This window comes from Malania oleifera, chromosome 4, assembly GCF_029873635.1.
Source record: "Malania oleifera isolate guangnan ecotype guangnan chromosome 4, ASM2987363v1, whole genome shotgun sequence".
NCBI lineage: Eukaryota > Viridiplantae > Streptophyta > Magnoliopsida > Santalales > Ximeniaceae > Malania > Malania oleifera.
Genome location: NC_080420.1, coordinates 90,444,992 through 90,467,738, shown reverse-complemented (window position 1 = coordinate 90,467,738; position 22,747 = coordinate 90,444,992). Strand labels below are relative to the sequence as shown.

General features: G+C 37.3%; 1 protein-coding gene across 3 annotated transcripts in view; it reads right to left on the bottom strand.

The window, feature by feature from the left end:
• Window positions 1–96: 96 nt before the first annotated feature.
• LOC131154221 (uncharacterized) overlaps window positions 97–22,747 on the bottom strand; it is a 58,927-nt gene continuing 36,276 nt past the window's right edge. For all 3 annotated transcript variants that reach the window (XM_058106852.1, XM_058106853.1, XM_058106854.1), the window contains one exon: window positions 97–1,111. In XM_058106852.1, the coding sequence (XP_057962835.1) occupies window positions 570–1,111 (542 nt within the window). In that variant the 3' untranslated portion in view covers window positions 97–569. The remainder of the gene's footprint in view (window positions 1,112–22,747) is intronic.

Sequence of the window (22,747 nt, the reverse complement as noted above, 5' to 3'; positions counted from 1 at the left end):
TCAGACTTCACAGCCTGAGGCAGTCGACTGGCCCATCGCAGGCGATAGACTGATCTAGGCAGAAGTTGGAAATGATGTACCGGCCCCTGAAGGTGGTTGACCTCAATGGTGTAATTTTTCTCTTAACACTTGGACGAACCATCAAGCTTACATGTCATTCAATAATCATCCAAAAGAAACACGAGGAAATTGTACTTTACAGATGCAATAAAACATGCAACTTCTGCTCAGCAGTCATTTTCTTCAACTCCAGCCAAAATGCCATAACCCTGCTTAGCCACACCATCAGGTTGATCGGTCATTTTTCACCAGTTCACTTAAATGGGATGGATATTATAGACCAGTTATATTTTTCTGGAGGTGCAGTCACCGAACAAGCGAGCAAGCACCACATGACATTGGATTCACTTGCAATGCAGCTCCAAAATAGTAGTCACATCAAAGCTTTCATCATCAAATGATCATTCAACCAGACTTTCATGGAAACCTGGGGAACTCTTCACACTTGTGCAGGAACATGCCAAGTGCATGAAAGCCTCATTCACTATTAGTGAAAGGTTTATCAAACCCTACTCATCAATTTGTTCTGCTGCAATATTGATTTGTTTCGTTTCACTGCATTTAGAAGAAAGACCATCCTTAGCCAAATTCCTTCCTAATGCATGGGCAAAAATCCTCTTCGCAGCACCTGAAAGCTCGTCTTTCATATTGTCCCGGTTCACACCTGACCCGCTTCTTCCATTCTGAGGCATGCAAGCCTCAATGGAATTTTCATTAGCTGGTTTTTCAGAAGCCTTCCTTTCTGTGACTGATGATGCATAGATCAATGTAGGATCAATCTTATTCTTCTCTCGACTGTCTGGTTCACCAGTTTGGCCTTTGCATTCTCTAGCATTTTTATTTGTGGACCCCTGACTGCATGAGTTGATTCTTTTGCCAAGGGCATGGGCAATCATACGCTGGGCAACCACAGGAACGCTTCTTGGTTTCTGCTGGATGGGTTCTTTCGACTCCCCTTCATCCATAGAAAAAATTCTCTCACGAGCAGCCATATAAGCTGTTTCCCGCTCCTCAAACGAATACTGAAAAGGCAGCAATTTTTTTTCCGACTCTGAAACAAAAGGTTGAGGTTTTAGCATCCCAAATATTCAAGTTGTTTGGAGTAGCAATCTAGGCACTATTTAATAAGTGGAAAATAGCAATCCAATTTCTGATAAATTCAGTAAAGCTTTATTGACTCCAGATATCTAGAAACAGATCCTGAAAATGGTTCTTTGATCTGACATATCGCAACATAAGGTGATCCAAACATTGCTGAAATCAAAGAACAGAAATGGTCCATAAAGGCATCAGGGGCATTAAAACACAAGCATAGGGGGTGTTCATACTGTGGATTTCAGAAATTCAGTACTGTCAAGTAGAAGGTGAAGTATATTTGCATTTCCAATGAGAATAAAGTCAAAAGAAAAGGAGGATTAATGTTATGTTGTGTAATTTGCACATAATGATAATTGTGATCATCTATAACTTGTGATTGATAGCACAACTGAAAGCATCACACGGTTCACTAAAATAGATAACAGTCTTCAATGTTGGAAAGTAGTACACACCAAAGCAGGCATAAGCCAATAAATAGGATCAGGTTATTTAAAACCAGTGTTGAAACAGCTAATGAATATTGTAAGGCCTTGTTTGGAAAAATGAAACAACTACCCGAATCATTGGGACATGTAGGCTGCTTTGTTCTTTTGCTGTCTACAAGGGCAACATTGCCATCTTAATTCACAGAATTTCGTTCTCCTATCCAGATTCCTGTTTCCAACTCCCATGGAATCCCACTTCTGGTGTAGCAGGATAGTACTCCAACTATAATGGTGGGTCAAATTGAATCTTCCCTATGCAACTGATTTCATTCCTATTACCCCCAATTGCCATTCTCGTGATATCATTCCTAGATCTGAAACATTAGAGATGTTTGAATGACCATAGTAAATAGCCTTATTCCAACTTTGCACCAGATTGGAAGACACAGATTGCTCTAAACAAATTCAAGCATGTTTTTTCACATGTGTGCGCACACACATACACAACAACAATAACAAAACTAGTCTTAAGTCCCACTCAATGGCTCGGCTATATGAATCGTTTTCCACTGATTTACACAATCATGGGCAATTTCCCCCAACAATTTGAGGGTTGTTAAATCCTTAGGTTAGGTTATATATGGTTCACGGGACAGCTATTCCTTGAGATATAATGCAATCAATGAAAAACTTGGGAAAGAGAGAAAGGAATAAATATTCCCAATGTATCAAAATCTGAGAATAGTTGTTCCTCATCTATTCCTTGATATGGATTCACAAAAGTTTCACTTTATTATTTGCTCTATGGTAACAACATAATTTTTATATTACTAAGTTATTTTAACTAATCCATTCCAAAGAATAAGCATTCTACAAACCTAAGCTTATTATTTTATCTATGGTACTAATATAATTTATTACATAACTAATTGTAACTAACTTATTATAACTAATAAATTCCAAATTATTTTAAGTTTATCCCCACTCCTATTGCCACCAAGGGTAACTAGCTCACTCATGGTTTTAAATCGCAATAACGGGTAGCGTAACGAACGGTAGCGGGTGTAACAAGAAGCAAGAGTAGCGGATGTTGCATAACAGGAAGCGGGCGTAATGGCTGTGAATTTTTTTCAAGCATGCACAACCTTCTGCATATTAGCATACTTGCATGTTTTAAACTTTTAACCCTTCTTAGAAGAGTTTTAGTATATTTTGGATCCTTTAGTTCGACTAACTAAGTTATTTGGTAAGGGCAACAAGTTTACATTTGTTTTAAACCACCATTGATACAAAAATTACGTGGGTGTGCGTATTTATACTTCTCATTGTTCTTATTTGTGATAAATTCTCATGTTTGCTAAATTAATTAATAAAACAAAATACATTATACACTCCATCAATCTATTAGACACATGAGCCATACGAATAATACAAATATAAAATAACTAGAAAAGAAAGGAGGTTGAAGTTGAAAAATATGGAACATAAATATCATATTACTAATATTATCAAAATAAAATATTTTCCTAACAAGTTAGAGTTTTCAAATTGTTAATTAATGCATCTCTTGTGAGTATTTAAAAAAAAAATAGTAATTTTTTTTTATAATTGTCATCCTTGTTATAATCTTTTTCCCCCTCGCCATATGGTATATTGAGAATGATTTATGAAAGAGGGGGAAAAAGTGAGAAGTAAAAAATAAAATAATTCTCGTAACAATCCTATAACGATTACGTAACGGTCGTAGCGGCCTTTATGTTACGGTTGCAATCCATAACGGCCACTACAAAAGTGATATTTCTTCCAACGGATTTCGGGGTGTGTAACGGTATCGATATCCCAAAAAAGCGTTACATAACAGTAGCAGCCATGATTTAAAACCAAGAGCTCACTCCTCACAAATGCACTATTCAACGTACGTTGCAAATGCCCAAACCAATCATCCAATTTAGCATTCTCATTTTGGAAATTTTTACCATTTGGATATCTTGTTTCTTAGTTGCCCAACATTATAATCCTATATATATCATGATTTTAAATAACGAAACATATCGTAATGGCCGTCATGTAAAGGAAAATTGGGATGCTGAAACCATTACGAACTGATACTGCCGCGCGCCGGGGGGGGGAATTCACGGCTGTAATGGCTGTTACGATCCGTTATGCACCGTTACAGTCCATTACGGACTGTTACGGCAACCGACACTTCCATTTGGCTTTTCTCCTTCAAACCCACCCAACTTTCTCACGATGCCCTGCTTTCTCCCTCTCCCAACCACTCGTCCTAGGCAGATCTACCATTCCAAAGACTGAAATAAAAAAATATTAACTTTGACTTGTTGTTTGAAGCTAAAGAATAAGAAGGACCCTTCGTTTGCAGTCGGCGAGCACTCCCCTCCTCCATTTGTCTAATTTCTTCGAGTTTGGAGGCTAAGATCTCTCTCCCCCACACCCCCTCCCCCCCCCCCCCCTCTCTGGGCCCCCTCAAGCAGTTGAGCCATTGAAGGCTTAGACTCCCCACTTCCCCTCAAGCAGTTGAAGGCTTGAAGCCAGTTCGGCAGTTGCAGACCAGCCCAGCAGCTCCGCCAGTTGCTGCGAGCCCCACCTCCCTTCTGGTCTTCCATCTTCAAGAGTTCGAGTCTTGGAGATTTGGAAATTGGAGTTCTCTTTGAGACTCCAGCGACTGCCTTTTTTTTCCATCTTTTGTTTTTTTTTTTCTCTCTTTTGTTTATTGTTTAATGTTTACTTAAAGTCTTAGACTACTATTTATTTATATGTTATATTGTTTATATATAAATATTTATTAGGTTTAGCTTTAGTTATTTTGAATAGTTATATATTATACTAAGTTTAGGGATAGGATTTGATACTTAGGAAATTTAATAATTAAACTAGGCTGAATATATACCTAAAATCCTAAATTCCTAATTTTAAAGATTCGAGAAATAAATTTAATGACATTAAAATAAATATATTGCATATAAATAATTAATATTTTTTTATAATTTTTTGACATTTTATTAGTAGATGAAATATCTAATATTTTAAATTTTTAATTATTTAAAGATTTTGAATAAGTACTACTAATTATTTTTTATAAAAGATTTTATTTTATTTTTATGTAATAAATATTTAAAATTAGAAAGACTATTTTGTACTTGCTAATTATATTATATCTTATTTTCATTTTTTTATAAGGATTGTAACTTTGTGTTTTCTGTAGAGATCATCAAATCAAGTCTATCAAGATCTCACGTGAGAAAGGAAATAAGAACTTACCTAGTGAGGACAATGGATGACATTTTAGTACTCCGGCGGACGGTAACAAACATATTATTATGCGTAAGCTGTCTGGGAATATAATTAAAGGAAGCATTACTGGCTTGAAACAACACTTAGCACATAAAAAAGGTCAAGTGGCTGGATGCTCGAAAGTAACCACACAAGTATGAGAACAAATGTTGAAACATCTACAATAATATGCTAAGAAGAAGAGATATATATATAAAGCAAAAAAAAAAATGGAAGTTCAAATTAGAGGAGATTTTAAGGATTTGAGCAATGAAGAAGACTCGGAAGAAGAAAAATTGAGATTTGCTTGATAAGAAAGCATACAGTCACAGCAATAATGGGAAGAGAAATAGAGATTCGAACAAGAACAACTAAAGGGATAATATTTATGAAGAGGGAGGTGGCTCTAGCAGTGTTGGTGTTAGTAGTGGTTTCAGTAAAGCTCGATCTTATAGCGTTCGAGAAGCTCGAGGTAGTGGACAACAATGAATCAATATCGATGCCCCTGAAGCTAGGCTATAGGCAATGGATCCTATTTTAGAAAGAAGCAAGAGTGCAAAACAACCAAAAATAAACACTAAACTACTGAAAGGTTTAAGAAGTAAATTTGAAAAAGCAATTGAAAAATTCCTAATTTATAATCGGATTCCAGCATATGTGGTGGACTCTCCATTTGTGCAACCTATGCTTGATGTTGCTACAAAGGTTGGGAAGGGGATGAAGAGTCCCATCACCCTATGAGGTATATGAAATTTATTTGGACCAAGAGTATTGAAAAATAAATTATATATCTTCTTTTGCATGCATGTTGAAGGAGAGATGTGCAACCATTATGTGTGATGGTTAGTTAGGACCAACTAGAAAACACAATAAAATTTTTAGTTTATTATAATAGAGGCACTCTATTTCATAAGTCAGTTGATGCCTCTAATGCGCCGAGCCTAACAACTGAATATTATTTCAGGTAATTTTCTAATTTTCATTGTATATGCAATAGCATTATGGACTTGTATATTTTTAATTTTGTAATAATTATTAAATCTAAAATTTCATTTCAGATTAATGGACGAGGTGGTTGAAGAAATTGGCAAGAAAAATGTTATCCAAATAGTAACTGATAATGAAGCTACAATGAAGGTAGGAATGAAATTATTAATACAAAAGAGGTCCAATCTCTACTGGACAGCATGTATAGCTCATTGCATAAACCTTGTTCTTGAAGATATCGGCTAGAAAAGTAATGTGAAGAATGTCTTAGAAGATGCAAAAATAATAACTTTTTTTATTTACAACCACACATGGACAGTGGATTTCATGAAGAAATTCACAGATAATAGAGAATTGTTTCACCCTACCATCACTCGATTTGCCACCAACTTTATTGCCTTGGAGACCATTGTTAGGCATAAACAAGCATTGAGAGAAATATTCACATCTGATGCTTGGAAAAACTCAAGGTTTGGGAAGGCAAAAGTAGATCCAGCATATGATGCGAAGAAGATTATCTTAGGGCAAGAGTTTTGGCAAAAGGCGATGACATAATTAAAGTACAAGAACCCTTAGTGAAAGTTCTTAATTGGTTGATGGTGATGAAAAACAACCATGAGTTTCATATACAAGACAATTGATAAGGCAAAGTTAGCCATTCGAAAAAATTGCTGGTTTAACAAAGATTATTAGAAAATTATTGATAATCGGTAGAGTTTTCAATTGCACCAAGACTTGATGCAGCTGGTAAGCATACATAAAATATAATTTCTTATTATTTCAACTTTTAAATTATGTATAATTGCATTAACACTATTATTGATTAATATGTTCATAAATTTAATTTTTTGATATTTTTTTATCACCCAATTTCTTTATGGTGCCCCACCCATTATTTCAACTTTTAAATTATGCATAGTTGCATTAACACTATTATTGATTAATATGTTCATAAATTAAATTTTATGATATTTTTTTAACACCCAATTTCTTTATGGTGCCCACTCTCTCCTGAAATTACTAGAGAAGTCATGGATAGGGTTAAAAAAAAAGTGATAACTAAGTTGATACCCGATATAGATACTCAAACTTAGACTATTAATCAAGTAAGTATTGGTTCTATTGAATAATAAATTATTTTAGTATTCTACAGTACTTTCTATAATATATATTAATATATCTAATTAATTAATTATATTTTACAATCATCCTTTTTTAATTGCTACTATATCAGGATCAGCAGGAGACATTTAGAACCCTGTTGGCTCAAAGGGCAACAAAACAAACAAATTTTGGTAAATATAGCTAAATAATGGATGAACGGATCTATTTTGTCATTTTTATGTTCAAATTTCACTTCTTAAAAATACACTATATTGACATATGTTTTTTTTTTTTTTTCCCCCAATTATTCATGCAATCGAATGATGGATTCATTATGGCATGTGTACTCCTAAGTTCCAAAGAATAGCAATCAGAGTTCTTAGCAAGGCCACATCAGTTTCGAACTGTGAATATAATTGGAGCACCTTTAGCCTCATCCATATGAAACCAAGAAATAGATTAAAGTATATAGACTACAAAATTTGTTTTCATGCATTACAACTTGAGGTTAAACTTTAAAGTTAAATACATACAATGAGAAGTCAACAGGAAATCGAAGATAGTTTTAACCCCATCAATTTGGACTATATTTTTTGAAGAAGATGATCCTTTTAAGTCCATGGTTAGAGAAGAGAGAGGCGCCATTACTTGACGGTCGAGACAACTCAAATTGGTTAGATGAAGAGGTTGGTGGTACTGCAAAAGGAGATGATCAACGACCAATAATTGCGCATGATTCAAGCCCAACTCCTGTACACAAAGTGATGATTATATTGGTTTGAGCCCACCAAGTCATGATGGTGGTGGTAATAGAGCTTCGGTAGGGGCTAGGGGTGATGGTGGTGGTGGTGGTGGTGGTGGTGGCGGTGGCGGTGCAGAATATTATTACGAGTATGATATAAGGGCATCATTTGTAAGGGATACATATCCTCCTAGTCATTATGGACTACATGATATACCCGAAAATTATAACTTCAGTATTCCTTCAGAGTACCAATCTTCACAACCTAGGAGAAGGAGAGCTACTAGTGGTGAACCTAGTGGGAGTTATGATGCACAAACTAGAAGAAGTCAATGACACCGAGATCGTGATTCTTATGAAGATTCATATGGTGTGGTTTGTAGTTTCGGAGATTTTAGTTTAGATGATTCATCATCACAATCATATGGATCTCATGATAGCAGTTATCATCCAGCATATCCATCACCTCAAGCTCAATACTATGATCCACATCATGCGAATCATCTTTATCCTACCGGGTCAAGGTCTAGTGACATCAGCGGGATCAACACACATGGATCCCTAATGCACAGAAAAATCAGCCACCACCCTATCACCCCATACACAAGCATGAGGTATTTACCCATAGTAATCAAAAGTGCACCTGAGGGACGCCTAGGCGCAAGGCGTAGAGAGGCAATGGGTTTTCAAGGTGACCTGCATGAAACAAAGGTGGGCACAGTGAGGCGCAGGTAGGAGCAAGACGCAATGAGTTATGTTTCAATGGTTCTGCCTTTACCCTTATTTTTTTTTCACCTTTTAAGAAAATAATCTTTCCTGGTTTTTTTTAACTTCAAGCCCTAGCGAGAGAGCCAGAGCCCTTCATCCCGGAGACAGCCCTTTTGTCTTCTCCAAAGCCTTTGAACCAGCAAGAAAGCCCTGCTGTCATTTTCGCCAGAGCCTTCGAACCTGCGAGAGCCTTCATCATCGTCTTAATGAGTCGTTCTTCTTCAAAATTTGGTCTTGAGTCTCAACCAGATTTTTTGAGGGCCCACTGCTCTCTTCTTCTTCTTCTTCTTCTTCTTCTTCTTCAGTTTTTTGAAATTTGGTTTTGAGTCTCAACCAGGTTGGGCTCACTGGCAGTAGCCTCAGGGCTCAGAGTAATTAGCTACTGCTGGTAGCTGCTGCCCTGCTTTTGGCCAGTTAATGCAGTATATAATATGTAGTTTAAATGTTTAATGCAGGTTAATATATAATATGTAATTAATTAATTCTGTAGTTCAGTGCAAGTTAATACTTTACTGAATTTAGTGCTGCTTTGTTTGGAAATACAGTGTACATTTTCCTGAATTCAATTTATTTATGTTTATTTTTGAAATATAGTATACACTTCTTTTGCATTTACGGTAATAGGGCTTAAATCTTAAATGAATCCCAAGGCTCTGCAAAGAAAGATCCTGCATGGAAGTATGCACATTTGGAAGATCAAGAAATTAGAAATAATGCGACTTGCAATTTTTTTGGTAAAGTCACAAAGGGAGGAGCATTTCAGGCAAAACAAAATATTGCTGGAGGATTTTGAAATGTAAAAGAATGCTATAAGTGCCCTGCTCATGTTTGTGAGGAGATTAGGGAGTACATGTTGAATAAAGATAAAGACGAGGAAAATGAGTTATTGCTCGATGATATAAATTGTTATGGTGAAGATAAAGAGGATGAAGTCTAGGAAATTGACCCTCGTGGCCAGAGAGTGTTTTGTAGTGGCAGTCGAATTTCCTACCAATCCACCTTGAAGAAACCAAAACAAAAGGGGTATATAGACTTGATTTTCTCCTGATCCAAAGACAGCGGTTCAAGCTAGGAAAGAAGGGTAGATGAAACAAACATCAATTAATAAGGTGTGCAGAAAGAATTGAGACAAAAGGCATTGACAGATTTTGTTAGGTAAATGTATGATGCTGGAATACCATTTAATGTTGCATGTTTGGAGAGCTTTGCAGTGGCACTTGAATTGATTGGGCAATATAGTCCTAGAATAAAGCCGCTTAGCTATCATGAAGTGAGAGTTCCTTTCTTGAAGAAGGAAGTTAGTCAAACGAAACAATTGATGAAGGTTCATAAGGAGGAATGGGCAAAATATGGATGCTCGATTATGTCCGACGGTCGGAGCGATTCAGTTGCTAATAAGGACATAATAAATTTCTTAGTGAACTCTCCAAGGGGCTTAGTGTTCATCAAGTCTATTGATGCTTCTAATATTGTAAGAATGCAGATAGAATGTATAGATTATTTGATGATATCGTGGGAGGAAATTGGAGAATCAAATGTGATTCAAGTAGTGATTGATAATGCCTTAAATTATGTCGCAGCAGATAATAACTTATTCCTAGAACAACATTTATAATTTATATATTGTTTATTTAACATTTGAATGGCTTCACTTCATGATTTTTGAATAGGAAGATTTTTGGAAGCAAAGAGGTCACATATATATTGGACACTTTTGAATGGTCATATTTATAACAATGTTGGTATGGTGAAGTTGATGAGGCAAATCACAGGAGGAAAGAAGTTACTAAGGTATGCAGTTGCAAGATTTGCAACTGCCTTCAGAAGAATAACTTGAGAAAGATGTTTACTTATGAGGATTGGAATATCAATAAATGGGCAAAGGAGGCAGCTGGCAAAAGAGCGGCTAGTATTCAACTCTATCAATCTTTGAATGCAGATGCACACTACTTGAACCTAGAGTTTTACCATTCAAACCTCACATTTTCAAGATGAAGAAATCATGTCGGGTTTGTACAAATGCATTGCAAGGTTGGTGCCATCCCCTAAATTGCAAGATAAAGTTTCAAATGTGTTGAAAAATTACACTAGCGCTAGTGGGCTCTTTGGAATTGATATGGTAGTGAGATGAAGGAAGACAAAAGCACCAGGCAAAGTGGCACTTTTACTACCTCTTTCTCTTTAAAATTATTTTTTCTAGTTAGCTAGTAGGTATTCATTTGAAATATACTTAATAACAGTGCAATGGTGGATATCATTTTGATCATCAACTCCAAACTTGCAAAAGTCTGCTATGAAAATCTTTAGGCTCATGTGTCGTGCTACTGGCTGCGAAAGAAATTGAGGCATATTCCAACATGTAAGTGACTAGGATATTGTGGATTAAAGAACATTTACTACCAGTCTACTACTTTTTAAAATCATTATTTATTATATTACTTCACACTTCTTGTAGCTTCATAGCCAAAAGAGAAATAGACTAGCCCAGCTACGCTTGAATGATTTGGTATTTGTGAAATATAATTGAACTTTGAGGTGTCGAAAGAACAAATGTGACACCATTAATACCATCCTTCTAGAGGACATTGATGATAGTAATGAGTGGTTGATTGGTTGGATAGATGGAGATTCCGATGAGGATGATGAATGCGTGTTTGAAGATGATCCTTTGACATGGGGTTTTGTTGCCAAAGCTACTAGAGTAAACGACCACTTACATCACACTAGATCAAGAATAAGTGCGAATGTGTCATCATATTCTAGGGAAGAGCTTTATCTAGCATTGGTAGGGGCCAAACTACAATGCTGGAACTTGTAGATGAGGATAAGATCCAAGTGGCTAGCACAGAGGAGACGGAAGAGGAAGATGTAGGAGAAGAAAACTTTGATGATGATGATGATATCTTAGCAAACTTAGTTGATGATGACTAAGGAGGAGGTTTAGATTTTGAACTTCGGAATATTTTATTGTACTCTTCTTTTGATAATGAACTATGTTGTTGATGCTTTTAGGCCCTTGGGCTTTGCAATTTCATTTCCTTTGTAGTTTAAACTCTCGCATGCTTATGTTTAACTAATGCTTGTTTCACTTAGAACTTGGTGCTTGGCAGTCATAATTTCTATGCATTTATGTTTTAATATTGATATTTTGGCATTTTAAATTCTAGTATTACTATTGATGTGTTCATAGATCAATCATCCATCAAATTGGGCATGTACACTAAATTTTAATAATTGTGTTAGCTTCGAGTACCCTTTGTGCCTCAGTGCACCTTGCACCTTGCACCTTTTACCCCTGTGCATTTACCCCCAAGCTTTCCAACCCAAGGATCCTAGCCAGCCTTTCTTGAGCCTATTGCAGTCCAAATTCAAATGCAACAAAAATCTTCTGCCCTCTTCATTTTCGGAAAATATGCAGACAATATTCTCCCTTGTTAGAGTTTATTTATGTCTTTAAGTATTATTATTGTGTTCGTAAATTAATGAAAGTTAGTAAGGGTGATATTAGAATGTATTTAATTTGTATTATAAACAGATGAAAAGACCTATCTTGAAGTTAGGTCATTCATTTTAATCAAAATCTTAACATGGTATCAAAGCGTGATCCAACCTAAACCCTATTCCCCACAGCCGTCGCTGAAAAAATCATTCTCGCAGCTGTCCTTCCCAAATCCACCTCCAACCTTCATTATTTCACAAAACCAACCATACACCCAACAAAAGAACCCCCTGAAGCCTAACCCCACAAAACCCCATCACCGAGGAGCCCCCACGCACCTCCATGTGCTGGCCAAATTCCAGTGGTGCCGACGCCATGCACAGGTGCATGAGTGAGTTTCCAGCCACCTTTTCTGTATTTTTTCCTATGCCATGTTCTGATTCCTTCTCTAGACAATATTCTCAAGCTGTTGGGCCTTTTTTTTGCTCAAAAATCCAGCCTCTTTCAACCGTGCACTCGCGGTATTCCGTTAATCTCTGTTCAGGGCTTGTGAAGGCTTCTTTGTGAGTTTTTTGGAGCAGTGGCAGCATTCGTATGTCCCGTTGTGAGGCTGTGGCAGTGCTATATCCGTCGGTGAGTTGTTCGCCTCATCCGTGGTTGTGTCGGTGCTTCACATAGTTTGTGATCATCCTGATTAGTTTTGATTGTTGTTCTTGTTTGGCATTGGTGTGGCTGCGGATTTGTGAGTGTTGGGATGGAATCTATGAATCCCAAAAATTTGTTTCCTACATCGCTGCCATAGATAACCACTCAAAAGTTGGGTAGAAAGTACTATGTCCAATGGTTTAAAGTTGTTTGGGTTTATCTAGTAGGATTAGGAAAATCTAACCACTTGCTCCAATTTTATCCTTCTGATGAAAAGAGAAAAGACGTGTGGGTTCAAGAAGATGCCTTGATTGTCTTCCTCTTATAGAATTTGATGGAGCCAAAAATTGCACAGACAAATATGCAACTAGATATGTGCAAGGAGATTTGGGATTATGTCAAACTTCTATACTCTAGTAACATTACAAGTATGCATGTTTTATCCCAAAAGTACTTTTAGTTACAACAAGCAGATAGAAGTATTGCAAATTATTTTGGAGAGATGAAATGTATTGATGAGGAACTTAACGTCGTGCAACCTATAACTGCCGACGTTCGTGAGATGCAGAAGCAAAGGGAGCAGATGACAATCCTTCGTGTTCTAGTAGGCTTGAGACCCAAGTTTGAGGTAGTTTAGTCCCAAATACTTAGTAGTGTTGAGCTTCCATCATTTGCCAATGTTTATTCTCGTGTCCTTTGTGCTTCCTTTAGCACGCATTCTCCTACTCTTGCATCTAGTTCTAAGAGGACAGCCTTTGCTACACAGGGTGATTCTAGCTCACTACCAAACAACAACAAAGGTTATGAGGTGGTTTGAGTGGTCATAGTGATAAAAACGGACGACGTAGAGGTACTCCTTGCAAGTACACTCATTGTGGACAGAGTAATCATACTATTGAGAAGTGCTGGGATATCCATAATAGACCCTTCAGGTGTTGCCAATGCAGCCACCACCGACTCCTCACCTTTGGAGCCAAGTGTGGGAGCAACGCACTGTATCCATATCAAAGGAAGAGTATTCCAAGTTCCATCAGTATCAAACGTCACAACAGGCTTCTTTTCCCATTGCATCTATGCCCAAACAACTAATCCCACGGTATGCTTGTCATCCAGTACTTCTTGTCCTACTTTGCTACCACTGATCCTATCACAGGTATACCTAGTTTCTTCTCCACTCTTCAATATCCTGCAAATTTAAATTGTGTTACTCTTGCTAATGGATCCACCATTGCAGTCAAGGGAATTGGGACTGCAAATCCCACTTCTTCTATTTCTCTTCCTTTAGTTTTATATATTCCCAAATTTCCTTTCAATCTTATGTCCACAGAAAAATTACTAAATCCATGAATTGTTTAGTGACATGCTTCCCTGATTCTGTGATTATTCAAGATTTGAAGATGAGGAAGACAATTGGCGGAGGGTGTGAAGCTAGTGGACTCTATCACTCTGAGTCGCTATCTCCTTCTACCGCCTGCATTGCCGCTGCCACATCTTTCCACATTCATCGTCGCCTTGGTCATCCTTTTTTGGAAAAGTTAAAAGTCTTGTTCCTAGTTTAAGTTCTTTGTCTCTATTGTGAGTCTTGTTAATTGGGAAAGCACCGTCGTGTTCCTTTTGCTTCCCGAGTCAATAAACGGGCTGCAAGCCCTTTTATGTTAGCTCATTTTGATGTTTGGAGTCCTAGTAGGGTTGTGTCCAAGTTGGGTTTCTAGTATTTTGTAACCTTTGTGGATGATTATTCAAGAATGACCTGGTTATATTTAATAAAAGATTGCTCCGAGTTATTTCATGTATTTTGCTGCCATTTGTTTTGAAATAAAGACTCAATTTGGTTTGCCAATTCGAATACTTTGAAGTGATAATGCTAATGAGTATTTCAGTGCACAATTCACTACTTATATGACTCTGTTTGGTATTGTTCATCAATCATCCTATGCCCATACTCCTAAAAAAAAATGGGGTGGCAGAGAGGAAAAATAGACATTCTTGAAATCACTCACACCTTCTTTATCAAATGCACGTACCTAAAGTGTTTTGGAGTGATATTGTACTTACTACTTGTTATCTGATCAACAGGATGTCATCCTTTATATTTAGTGGTAAAATTCCCTACTCCATTCTCTTTCTTAATTCACCTTTATTTTCTCTCCTTCTTTGTATATTTGGGTGTGTCCTTTGTCATCAACTAACTCTTGGGGTGGAAAAAATGGATCCTCATGCTATAAAATGTGTCTTCAAGGCCACTCACTTAAAAGGGATATCATTGTTATAGTCTTGTGTTGCATTGCTTCTTTGTTTCTACCGATGTTACCTTCTTTAAGTCTACACCTTACTACACCCAGTCCAACAGTCCCTAAGTGCTTCTGACCTTATGAGTTTCTTCATTTGCCTAATCTTCTAAATTCTACTTTACTGTCCTTGCCCAACCAACCATCTGAGTCTCCATGTAGTTTGAGTCCTTCTCATCGTCTTGATCATTCCAATTTGCGAATGTATTCACAATGGCAGCTCCAAGGAAGAAAGTCCCCCCTAGCTTCTAGTCTTCTACTACCACGCCTTTGATTTCCTCGTCTGATGATCATACTCCCCATGATGTTGATCCTCCTATTGTTGTTCACTCATGTACTCAACATCCCATTTCCAACTATGTTTGCTATGACTCCTTATCACCCTCCTATTATTGTTTTGTTAGCTCTATCATCTACTACCCTTCCTAAATTTGTTTCGAAAGCCTTAGCCCATTCTAGGTGGAGGGATGCTATGTTCAAAGATTTGAAAGCTTTACATCACAATGGCACTTGGGACTTTGTACCTCTTCCTCCTGACAATTCTATGGTTGGTTGTCCCTGGATTTACATTGTGAAAGTCAAACCTAATGGTTCTGTGGCTCGTCTAAAGGCTCATCTTGTTGCTAAGGGATACACTCGAGTGTATGGTCTAGATTATTCTGATACTTTTTCTCCAATTGCCAAACTTGCATCAGTACGTCTATTCATCTCCTTGGCTACTACTTGTCACTGGCCTCTGCATTGGTTACATGTGAAAAATTCCTTCTTGCATGGTAACCTTGAGAAGGAGGTTTATATGGAGCAACCACGTAGGTTTGTTGCTCAAGGGGAGTCAAGCTTAGTGCATCGGCTCAAGAAAGCTCTATATGGTTTAAAACAATCTCCTAGAGCATGGTTTGGTCATTTCAATGTTGAAGTACTTGAGTTTGGTCTTCGACGTTGTGCAATGGATCATTTCGTGTTTTATCATCATACTTCATCAGGTAGGATCCTTCTTGTTGTTTATGAGGATGATATTGTTATTACAGATGATGATGATAAAGGTATTCAGATTCTCAAATTTTTTCTACAGACTAAGTTTCAAACCAAAGATTTGAGACTATTGAAATACTTCTTGAGTATAGAACTATCTAGATCTCGTATGGGAACTGTTTTGTCACAGATGAAGTATGTTCTTGATTTGTTGGTTGAAAGTGGATTGCTGAGATCTAAACCATTTGATACACCCATGGATCCTAATAGCAAGTTATGTCAAATATGGATGATTTGCTACGTCATCCTGGACAATATTGGAAACTTGTTGGAAAATTGAATTATCTCACAGTCACTCAGCTGGATATATATTTTGCAATAAGTTTTGTGAGTCAATTTCTAGATTCTTCGAAGACAAGTCATTGGGATGCAGTAATTTGCATCTTGAGATATCTCAAAGGTGCACCCAAGAGAGGTCTTTTATATTGTGATCAGGGTCACACTTATATCCATGGATATACAAATGCAGATTGGGTTGGATCGCCTTCCAACCAGAGATTCCCAACTAGGTATTGTATCTTGGTTGGTAGTAATTTGGTTTCTTGGAAGAGTAAGAAACAAACTGTGGTGGCCAAGTCATGTGTTAAATCATAATATATAGCTATGGCTCACACTTGTGAACTTGTCTGGTTGAATAACATTTTGGAATAATTGGGTATTCCTCATTCTCAGCCTATGAAGTTGATGTGTGACAATAAGCTACTCTTCATATTGCCTCCAACCCGATCTTTCATGAGCGGACGAAGCACATTGGAAGTTGATTACCACTTTGTTTGGGAGAAACTTGAGCAAAAGCTCATTACTACCACTTATGTGAAGTCGGATATGCAGCTTGCTGATTTGTTTACCAAAGCGCTAGGGAGTTCTCGTGTTAAATTTATTTGTAACAAACTAGGAGCATATGACATCTATGCTCCATCTTTAGAGGGAGTGTTAGAGGTTATTTATGTCTCTTAGTATTATTATTATTAAGTGTGTTAGTATGTTAATTAGTGAGAGTCAGTAAGGGTATTATTGTCATTAGAATGTATTTAATTTGTATTATAAATAGAGGGAGAGATCTATCTTCAAGTTCGGTCATTCATTTTAATCAAAATCTCATCTGAATTTCGAGGAAATTTCATTGCATAGTTAATATTTCGACAAGTTTCACTAAAATTTTTAGATTTCGATAAATTTCAAATGATTCGTTGAGATTTCGATGGAAATTATGCAAGATGAGAATCGATTGCCATTTTGATTTCGAGAGTGATGGAAATCGGAAATTTTGACAAATTTGTGGAAATTTAAGACCATGACTAAAACAATACTATGTCAAAAATCCTTTTATTTTTCTAGTACCTAATGGTATATGGGTCCCTTTTGGGGCCCAGATAATCCCGAGGATTGTTTTTTGCCCACGGGGGGGGGGGGGGGAGGTTGTGAAGGGGCATCTTCCCTTATTTCTAGGCCCCTCCAGATAATTAGGCATGGTATAGAAACCCTTGACCAACAGCAGACATTGTCCAACATGGCCACCCAATCAAGTCCAGGAATCAAATCCAATTAAAATGAGATGAATAAGCCCACAAAGAAGCAAGAGAAACAATTCTTCCCCAAATCATATTAGTAAGCGTAGAATGACCTCTAAAAAGAGAAAGCATTCCTCTCCAACCACATACCCCACCACACTGCATCAACTGCATATAACCAAAATCTGCTAGCATCCTTACACCTTCTGCCAATGAGCTTGAGCACACCAAGAGCTCACTAAGGAGTCTGAATAATTTATTCCAGAGGCTTCACACCACTGAACAACACAAGAATAGCTGAGAATGTGACTCGTTAATATTAAAACACATCAAACATATACTGGGAAATAAAACACTATATGAACCAACTGATCTATAGCTTGATTGTTGGGTTAACTCTATCAAGAATAGCTGACCAAACAAAAACCTTGACCTTGCAGGGAACCTTGGTTTTCCAAACATGATTAAAAAGGAGAAAGTAAAGGAATAAATTAAATGTGAATGAAAGGATTTGCAAGAGACATCCCCAGAACCGCCCAAACTCCAAATCTTCATATAATCAAAGGTAGCTTCTCCAAATCTTCCCTGGCAATTAGAACAGGAGAAGAGAAGGGGAAAAAATGACACACAGCCAACAATACCTGCTCCCCTCTCTTTTTTTCTCCCTTCAATTCTTCAAGAAACAAAGGTGATCCCAGTGAAATTCAAGTTGGTTTTATTCTCTCAAGTTGTTTGCTTCCATTTAAAATTTCAAGAACTGTGCTCAATTTACTTGTTTTGGCTTGGTATTAAAAAAATAATTTTTGTGAAGCAATCCATGTGAACATATTGACTCGACTTCAGAAAGGGATCTGACAAAAAGGCTGACATTAGCATCCGGCAAATGATGTCAACAGATGATCAATGATTTTAAAACATGCCCCAGTTTGCTTGGTTTGTTGGTGGTAATCTGAAGTTCTTTCACCAAGTTTTTCAATTTTTCCTTGATTTTTGGAAATTTGACCTCACAATTGAGGTCTCAACTCTGAAGGTTTTTCCCTTGGTGTTCTGAGTTGACCCAACAACACACCATATAGAGATTCTTCACAATGCCCAATAGGTGTTTTATGCTTTATGCTTTTTTTTTTTTTTTTTTTTCATTTTTTGGGGCTATTATTATGATTCTACCAAAGTTATTTTATAATGGCAGCTTTAATATTGATGCTCAGGGCTTTGTTAGCATGCTGAGAGTGTTTCACTGTTAATTGCTACCAGTTTGCAGTATCCTATGGTGTTTTTTATGCTTCTACTTCCTTTGTTGTGCTTGGACATGTCAGACATTAGCGTCATTTCTACTGGCACCAAGGGTACTGGGACTAGTGTTAGGGACTTCTGGAACAACCCCCCTTTGTATGGGTCGATAAAAGTTTAATGGGAGTAATTATTAGGCTTGCTCAGGGTCTTGCTTCTTGTCCATACAGGCTACTGGCGTGTATTGTTACCTAACAGGAGCAAAAAGTCAAAGGAGTTGGATCCTACTTATGGATTTTGGAAAACTCTTTGGTAATAATTTAGTTATATGCAACCAAACAGGTAGAGATTTAATCGTTTGATAAAACTCATGAAATTTGGATTACAGTGGTTTAGATTTATTCAGCTGGTCATGGTTTTAAAGCTTATGAACTCGCCGGGGGGGGGGGGGGGGAGGGAGGAAGAAAATGCGGCACAGTTACCAGAAAGATGGGACAATTTCTGAGCAGAATGCAGAATTGTGTTCTTTATGACAAATGTTGATTTTGCAACATTCAGAAGATGATAAAGAGACGGTGCATGATTTTCTTGCAGGGCTTCATACAGAGAATTACCTGGTATGAGTTTAGCTTCACACCCATGCTCCATTTCCCTCTGTGGAAAGCATATGCCTGTCCTCAGAAAGAGGAGAGCAGGGAACAGCTATGTCGCATTCCGTATAAGACGATTATGCATTGATTGTTAATGGGATACAAAATTAGGTCAAGCCTGCGACAACTGCCTCCCTCTCTTCCCATGGCAACCCCTCTTCCTCTGTCTCTCGCCTCGCTTGACTCCTCTCTGCTGCGGTCTCTCAAATCTTTTCAAATCTCCACACTCGGCCCTGCTGTTCTCACTGCTGTCACTCTTTTTAACAAGTTGCTTATTCTATTTAGAGTATTCAAGATAAAACGACTGGTGCATGAGAAGATGGTGATTGACAGACTAATTTAGAGGTTTGAGTGGTTGCTGTAAGGATGGATATATAGAGCACTATGGTGTGAGTAGAGGTACTTGGGTTTCAGTGAGTAATAGTACATAATCCTTCTCAATCTCTCTCCTTTCTTTGATTGCTTTCTTTGAATGCTGTTGCCATTGAGTGGTGAGGTTCTGGCAATTTCATCACTGCAGGTTTTTTCTTTGACAATAAGGTCATATTTCTCATACGTTCCAATAGTCCTGCCCCCCATCAATCAACAGCAGCCCAGAGATGCATTAAATCATTATAGAGGGCTCCATCAACTTGATTAACCAGGTATTATAGCTGGAACATAGTTTTCTTCAGTGTCTGCAGCAAAATTTTCTAGTCCAAGCTTTTTCCATTGATTATTTTTGCACCTACACTAAAAACAGATCTCCCTCTCTCTCTCTCTCTCAATGAACATGGGTGGAGGCTCAACCAGGTTAGCTCAGGCTAAAAGAAAGTGCTAATAATGAACTTTCATAGATCTTTCAAGGCAGACACAGAGACATTTAACTTAAAAATTTCGCGACTATGGACCCTTTGCTGCATATAACTGAACACATGGAAAAGGTCTTCCATTGTCAAATTAGAAGAAGGAGAGTGTACAAGGCTTAAATGAGTCTCCTTGGGTGAAATCTCGATGCACTTCAAATTATTTTATCCACTTGAATTCTTGGTGAATAATAATAGCAGATTTCTCTGCCTCGAGAAAAATTAACAACAAAATACATGGAACATCCAGTTGCTGGATGGTGAATTGGCATCAGGGTGATGGCTTTCCTGTGAGACCTTGCACTATCTCATGCAAAGGACAGCCAGTAGATGGGATGATGGTAAGGCTCAAGGCGAAGAGAACATGTTGCTGGTTTTTTGTGCCTACAATGCGGGTCTTCTTCTGATGTAGAAAGGTTCAAAAAAGGTAAAGGTTGTTTCCGGGCATCAATGTTTTAAAAGGGGAAGGCGTAAGATGAGGCGTTTTAACCCTTAAGAGGTGAGGCATAAGCCTTAAGGCGTTGGGGCATAAGCCTTTTAAGAATTTTAATTTAAGATAAAAATATGTAAATAAATTTTATATATTTTAAAAGTAAGGAAAAATTAAGAAAATCACAAATATAATGTAAGAAAGAAAAATTATATATACTTCGCAAACTACTTGTTGGCTATTCAAAAATTGCTAAATTGAATATATGACATAAATCATGACAAGAGATAGCTACACTATTACAAAGTTCAAGCTATTTTCATGATCTATGATACGACTCTCAATTATTTTGGAAAAAGCTTTGAGGTCCAAGAGTTCTAGAAGTCAACTCATATCATGACATTGCTTTTATACAAACATGCTAAAAATTTTTAACCAATTCTTACTTGAGAATCACACACCCAAAATGCATAAGCCTCAACTAAAAAGGCGCAAAAGGCATGCCTTTTGTAAAAATGCGTAAGCCTCAACATGAAATGTGTTAGCCTTCTTGGAATTGAGCCTCAAGGAGTTTTAGGCATGTCGTGCCTTGAGGCGAGCCTCGATTGAGCCTTTTAAACCATTGCCGGGCATCACTGAAGTCAACGGAGGTTTTCTGATTGTCCACTGCCGCTGTGGGTTAGAGGAAAGGTGCAGCTAAGGGCAATCAACACAATCGAATATAATGACTTTTGGCCCAAATCTGAGATGGGAGAATCAATTTGGAATTTGAATTTCATGAGGCCTCAACATATGATTGGACCTAACATTACTACACCTAGACTGGGAGATGGGTGTGGGATGGATGTAAATGGTCAAGGCGTGGAATTGAACCTGAGGTTGTGAGATTAGATAACATAATCGTATTAACTTCTTCAGGGCCGAGTGGACTTAACAGTCCTGCCCATATTTTGAATGGGTAATGAAAGAGGATGGGTTCATAAAGTCACTCAGTCAGCACCTAACATGGTTTTAAATCGCGGTAGCAGGTAGCTTAACGTAACGGTAACGGGTGTAATGAGAAGCGGGAGTATCGGATGTTACATAACAGAGAACGGATGTAACGGCCATGAATGTTTTTGAAGCACGCACAACCTTCTGCATATTAGCGTACTTGCATGTTTAAAGCTTTTTAGCCCTTCTTAGAAAGAGTTTTAGTGTATTTTGGATCCTTTAGTTTGAGTAACTAAGTTATTTGGTAAGGGCAACAAGTTTACATTTTTTTTAAATCACCATTGATAGAAAAACTACATGTGGATGCATATTTATACTTCTCATTGTCCTTATCAGCGATAAATTCTTATGTGTGCTAAATTAATTATTAAAACAAAATACATTATACACTCCATCTAGTAGACACATAACACATATGAATAATACAAATATAAAATAGCTAGAAATGAAAGAATGTAGTTGGAAAATATAAAACATAAAAATCACATTACTAATATTATCAAAATAAAATATTTTCCTAACAAGTTAGTATTTTCAAATTGTTAATTAATGCATCTCTTATGAGTATTTAAAGAAATAGCAAATTTTGTATCATTGTCATCCTCATTATAATCTTTTCACCCCCTCGTCACATGGTATATATTGAGAATGATTTATGAAAGAGAGGAAAAAAGTAAGAATAAAAAGTAAAAAATAAAATAATTTTTTTGGTGTAACAGTCCTGTAGTGGTTACGTAATGGCCGTAGTGGCCTTTACGTAACGAACGTGGTCCATAAGGGCTGCTACAGCCGTGATTTTTCTTCTCACCAATTTCGCGGTTTGTAACGGTATCGGTAACCCAAAAAACTGTTACGTAATGGCGTTACGTAACGGTCGCAGCCATTATTTAAAACCATGGCACCTAGTTCCTGTTCCTGTCATGTTCCTCTTCATTTAAGGAGGTCTTCCAAGATACCAGTTGAACAAACATTAATTGACAGATGGACCGTTCCTTGCAAAGTTATGTTTTCTCTCAAGACTGTCTGGTACAACAACTATGAAAGAAGGTTAAAGGGTGTATGCATAAGCAGGAACAGTTCATGTGAGCCAAAATATGGAGCCGTGCAAGGGTAGCTGTCTGGCTAATGTGGTTTACTTGGCTAGAAGGCAGAATCATGAAGAGTCAGTGTGATCATGCTATTCGAAACAAGATGGTGAACAAGTTCTCA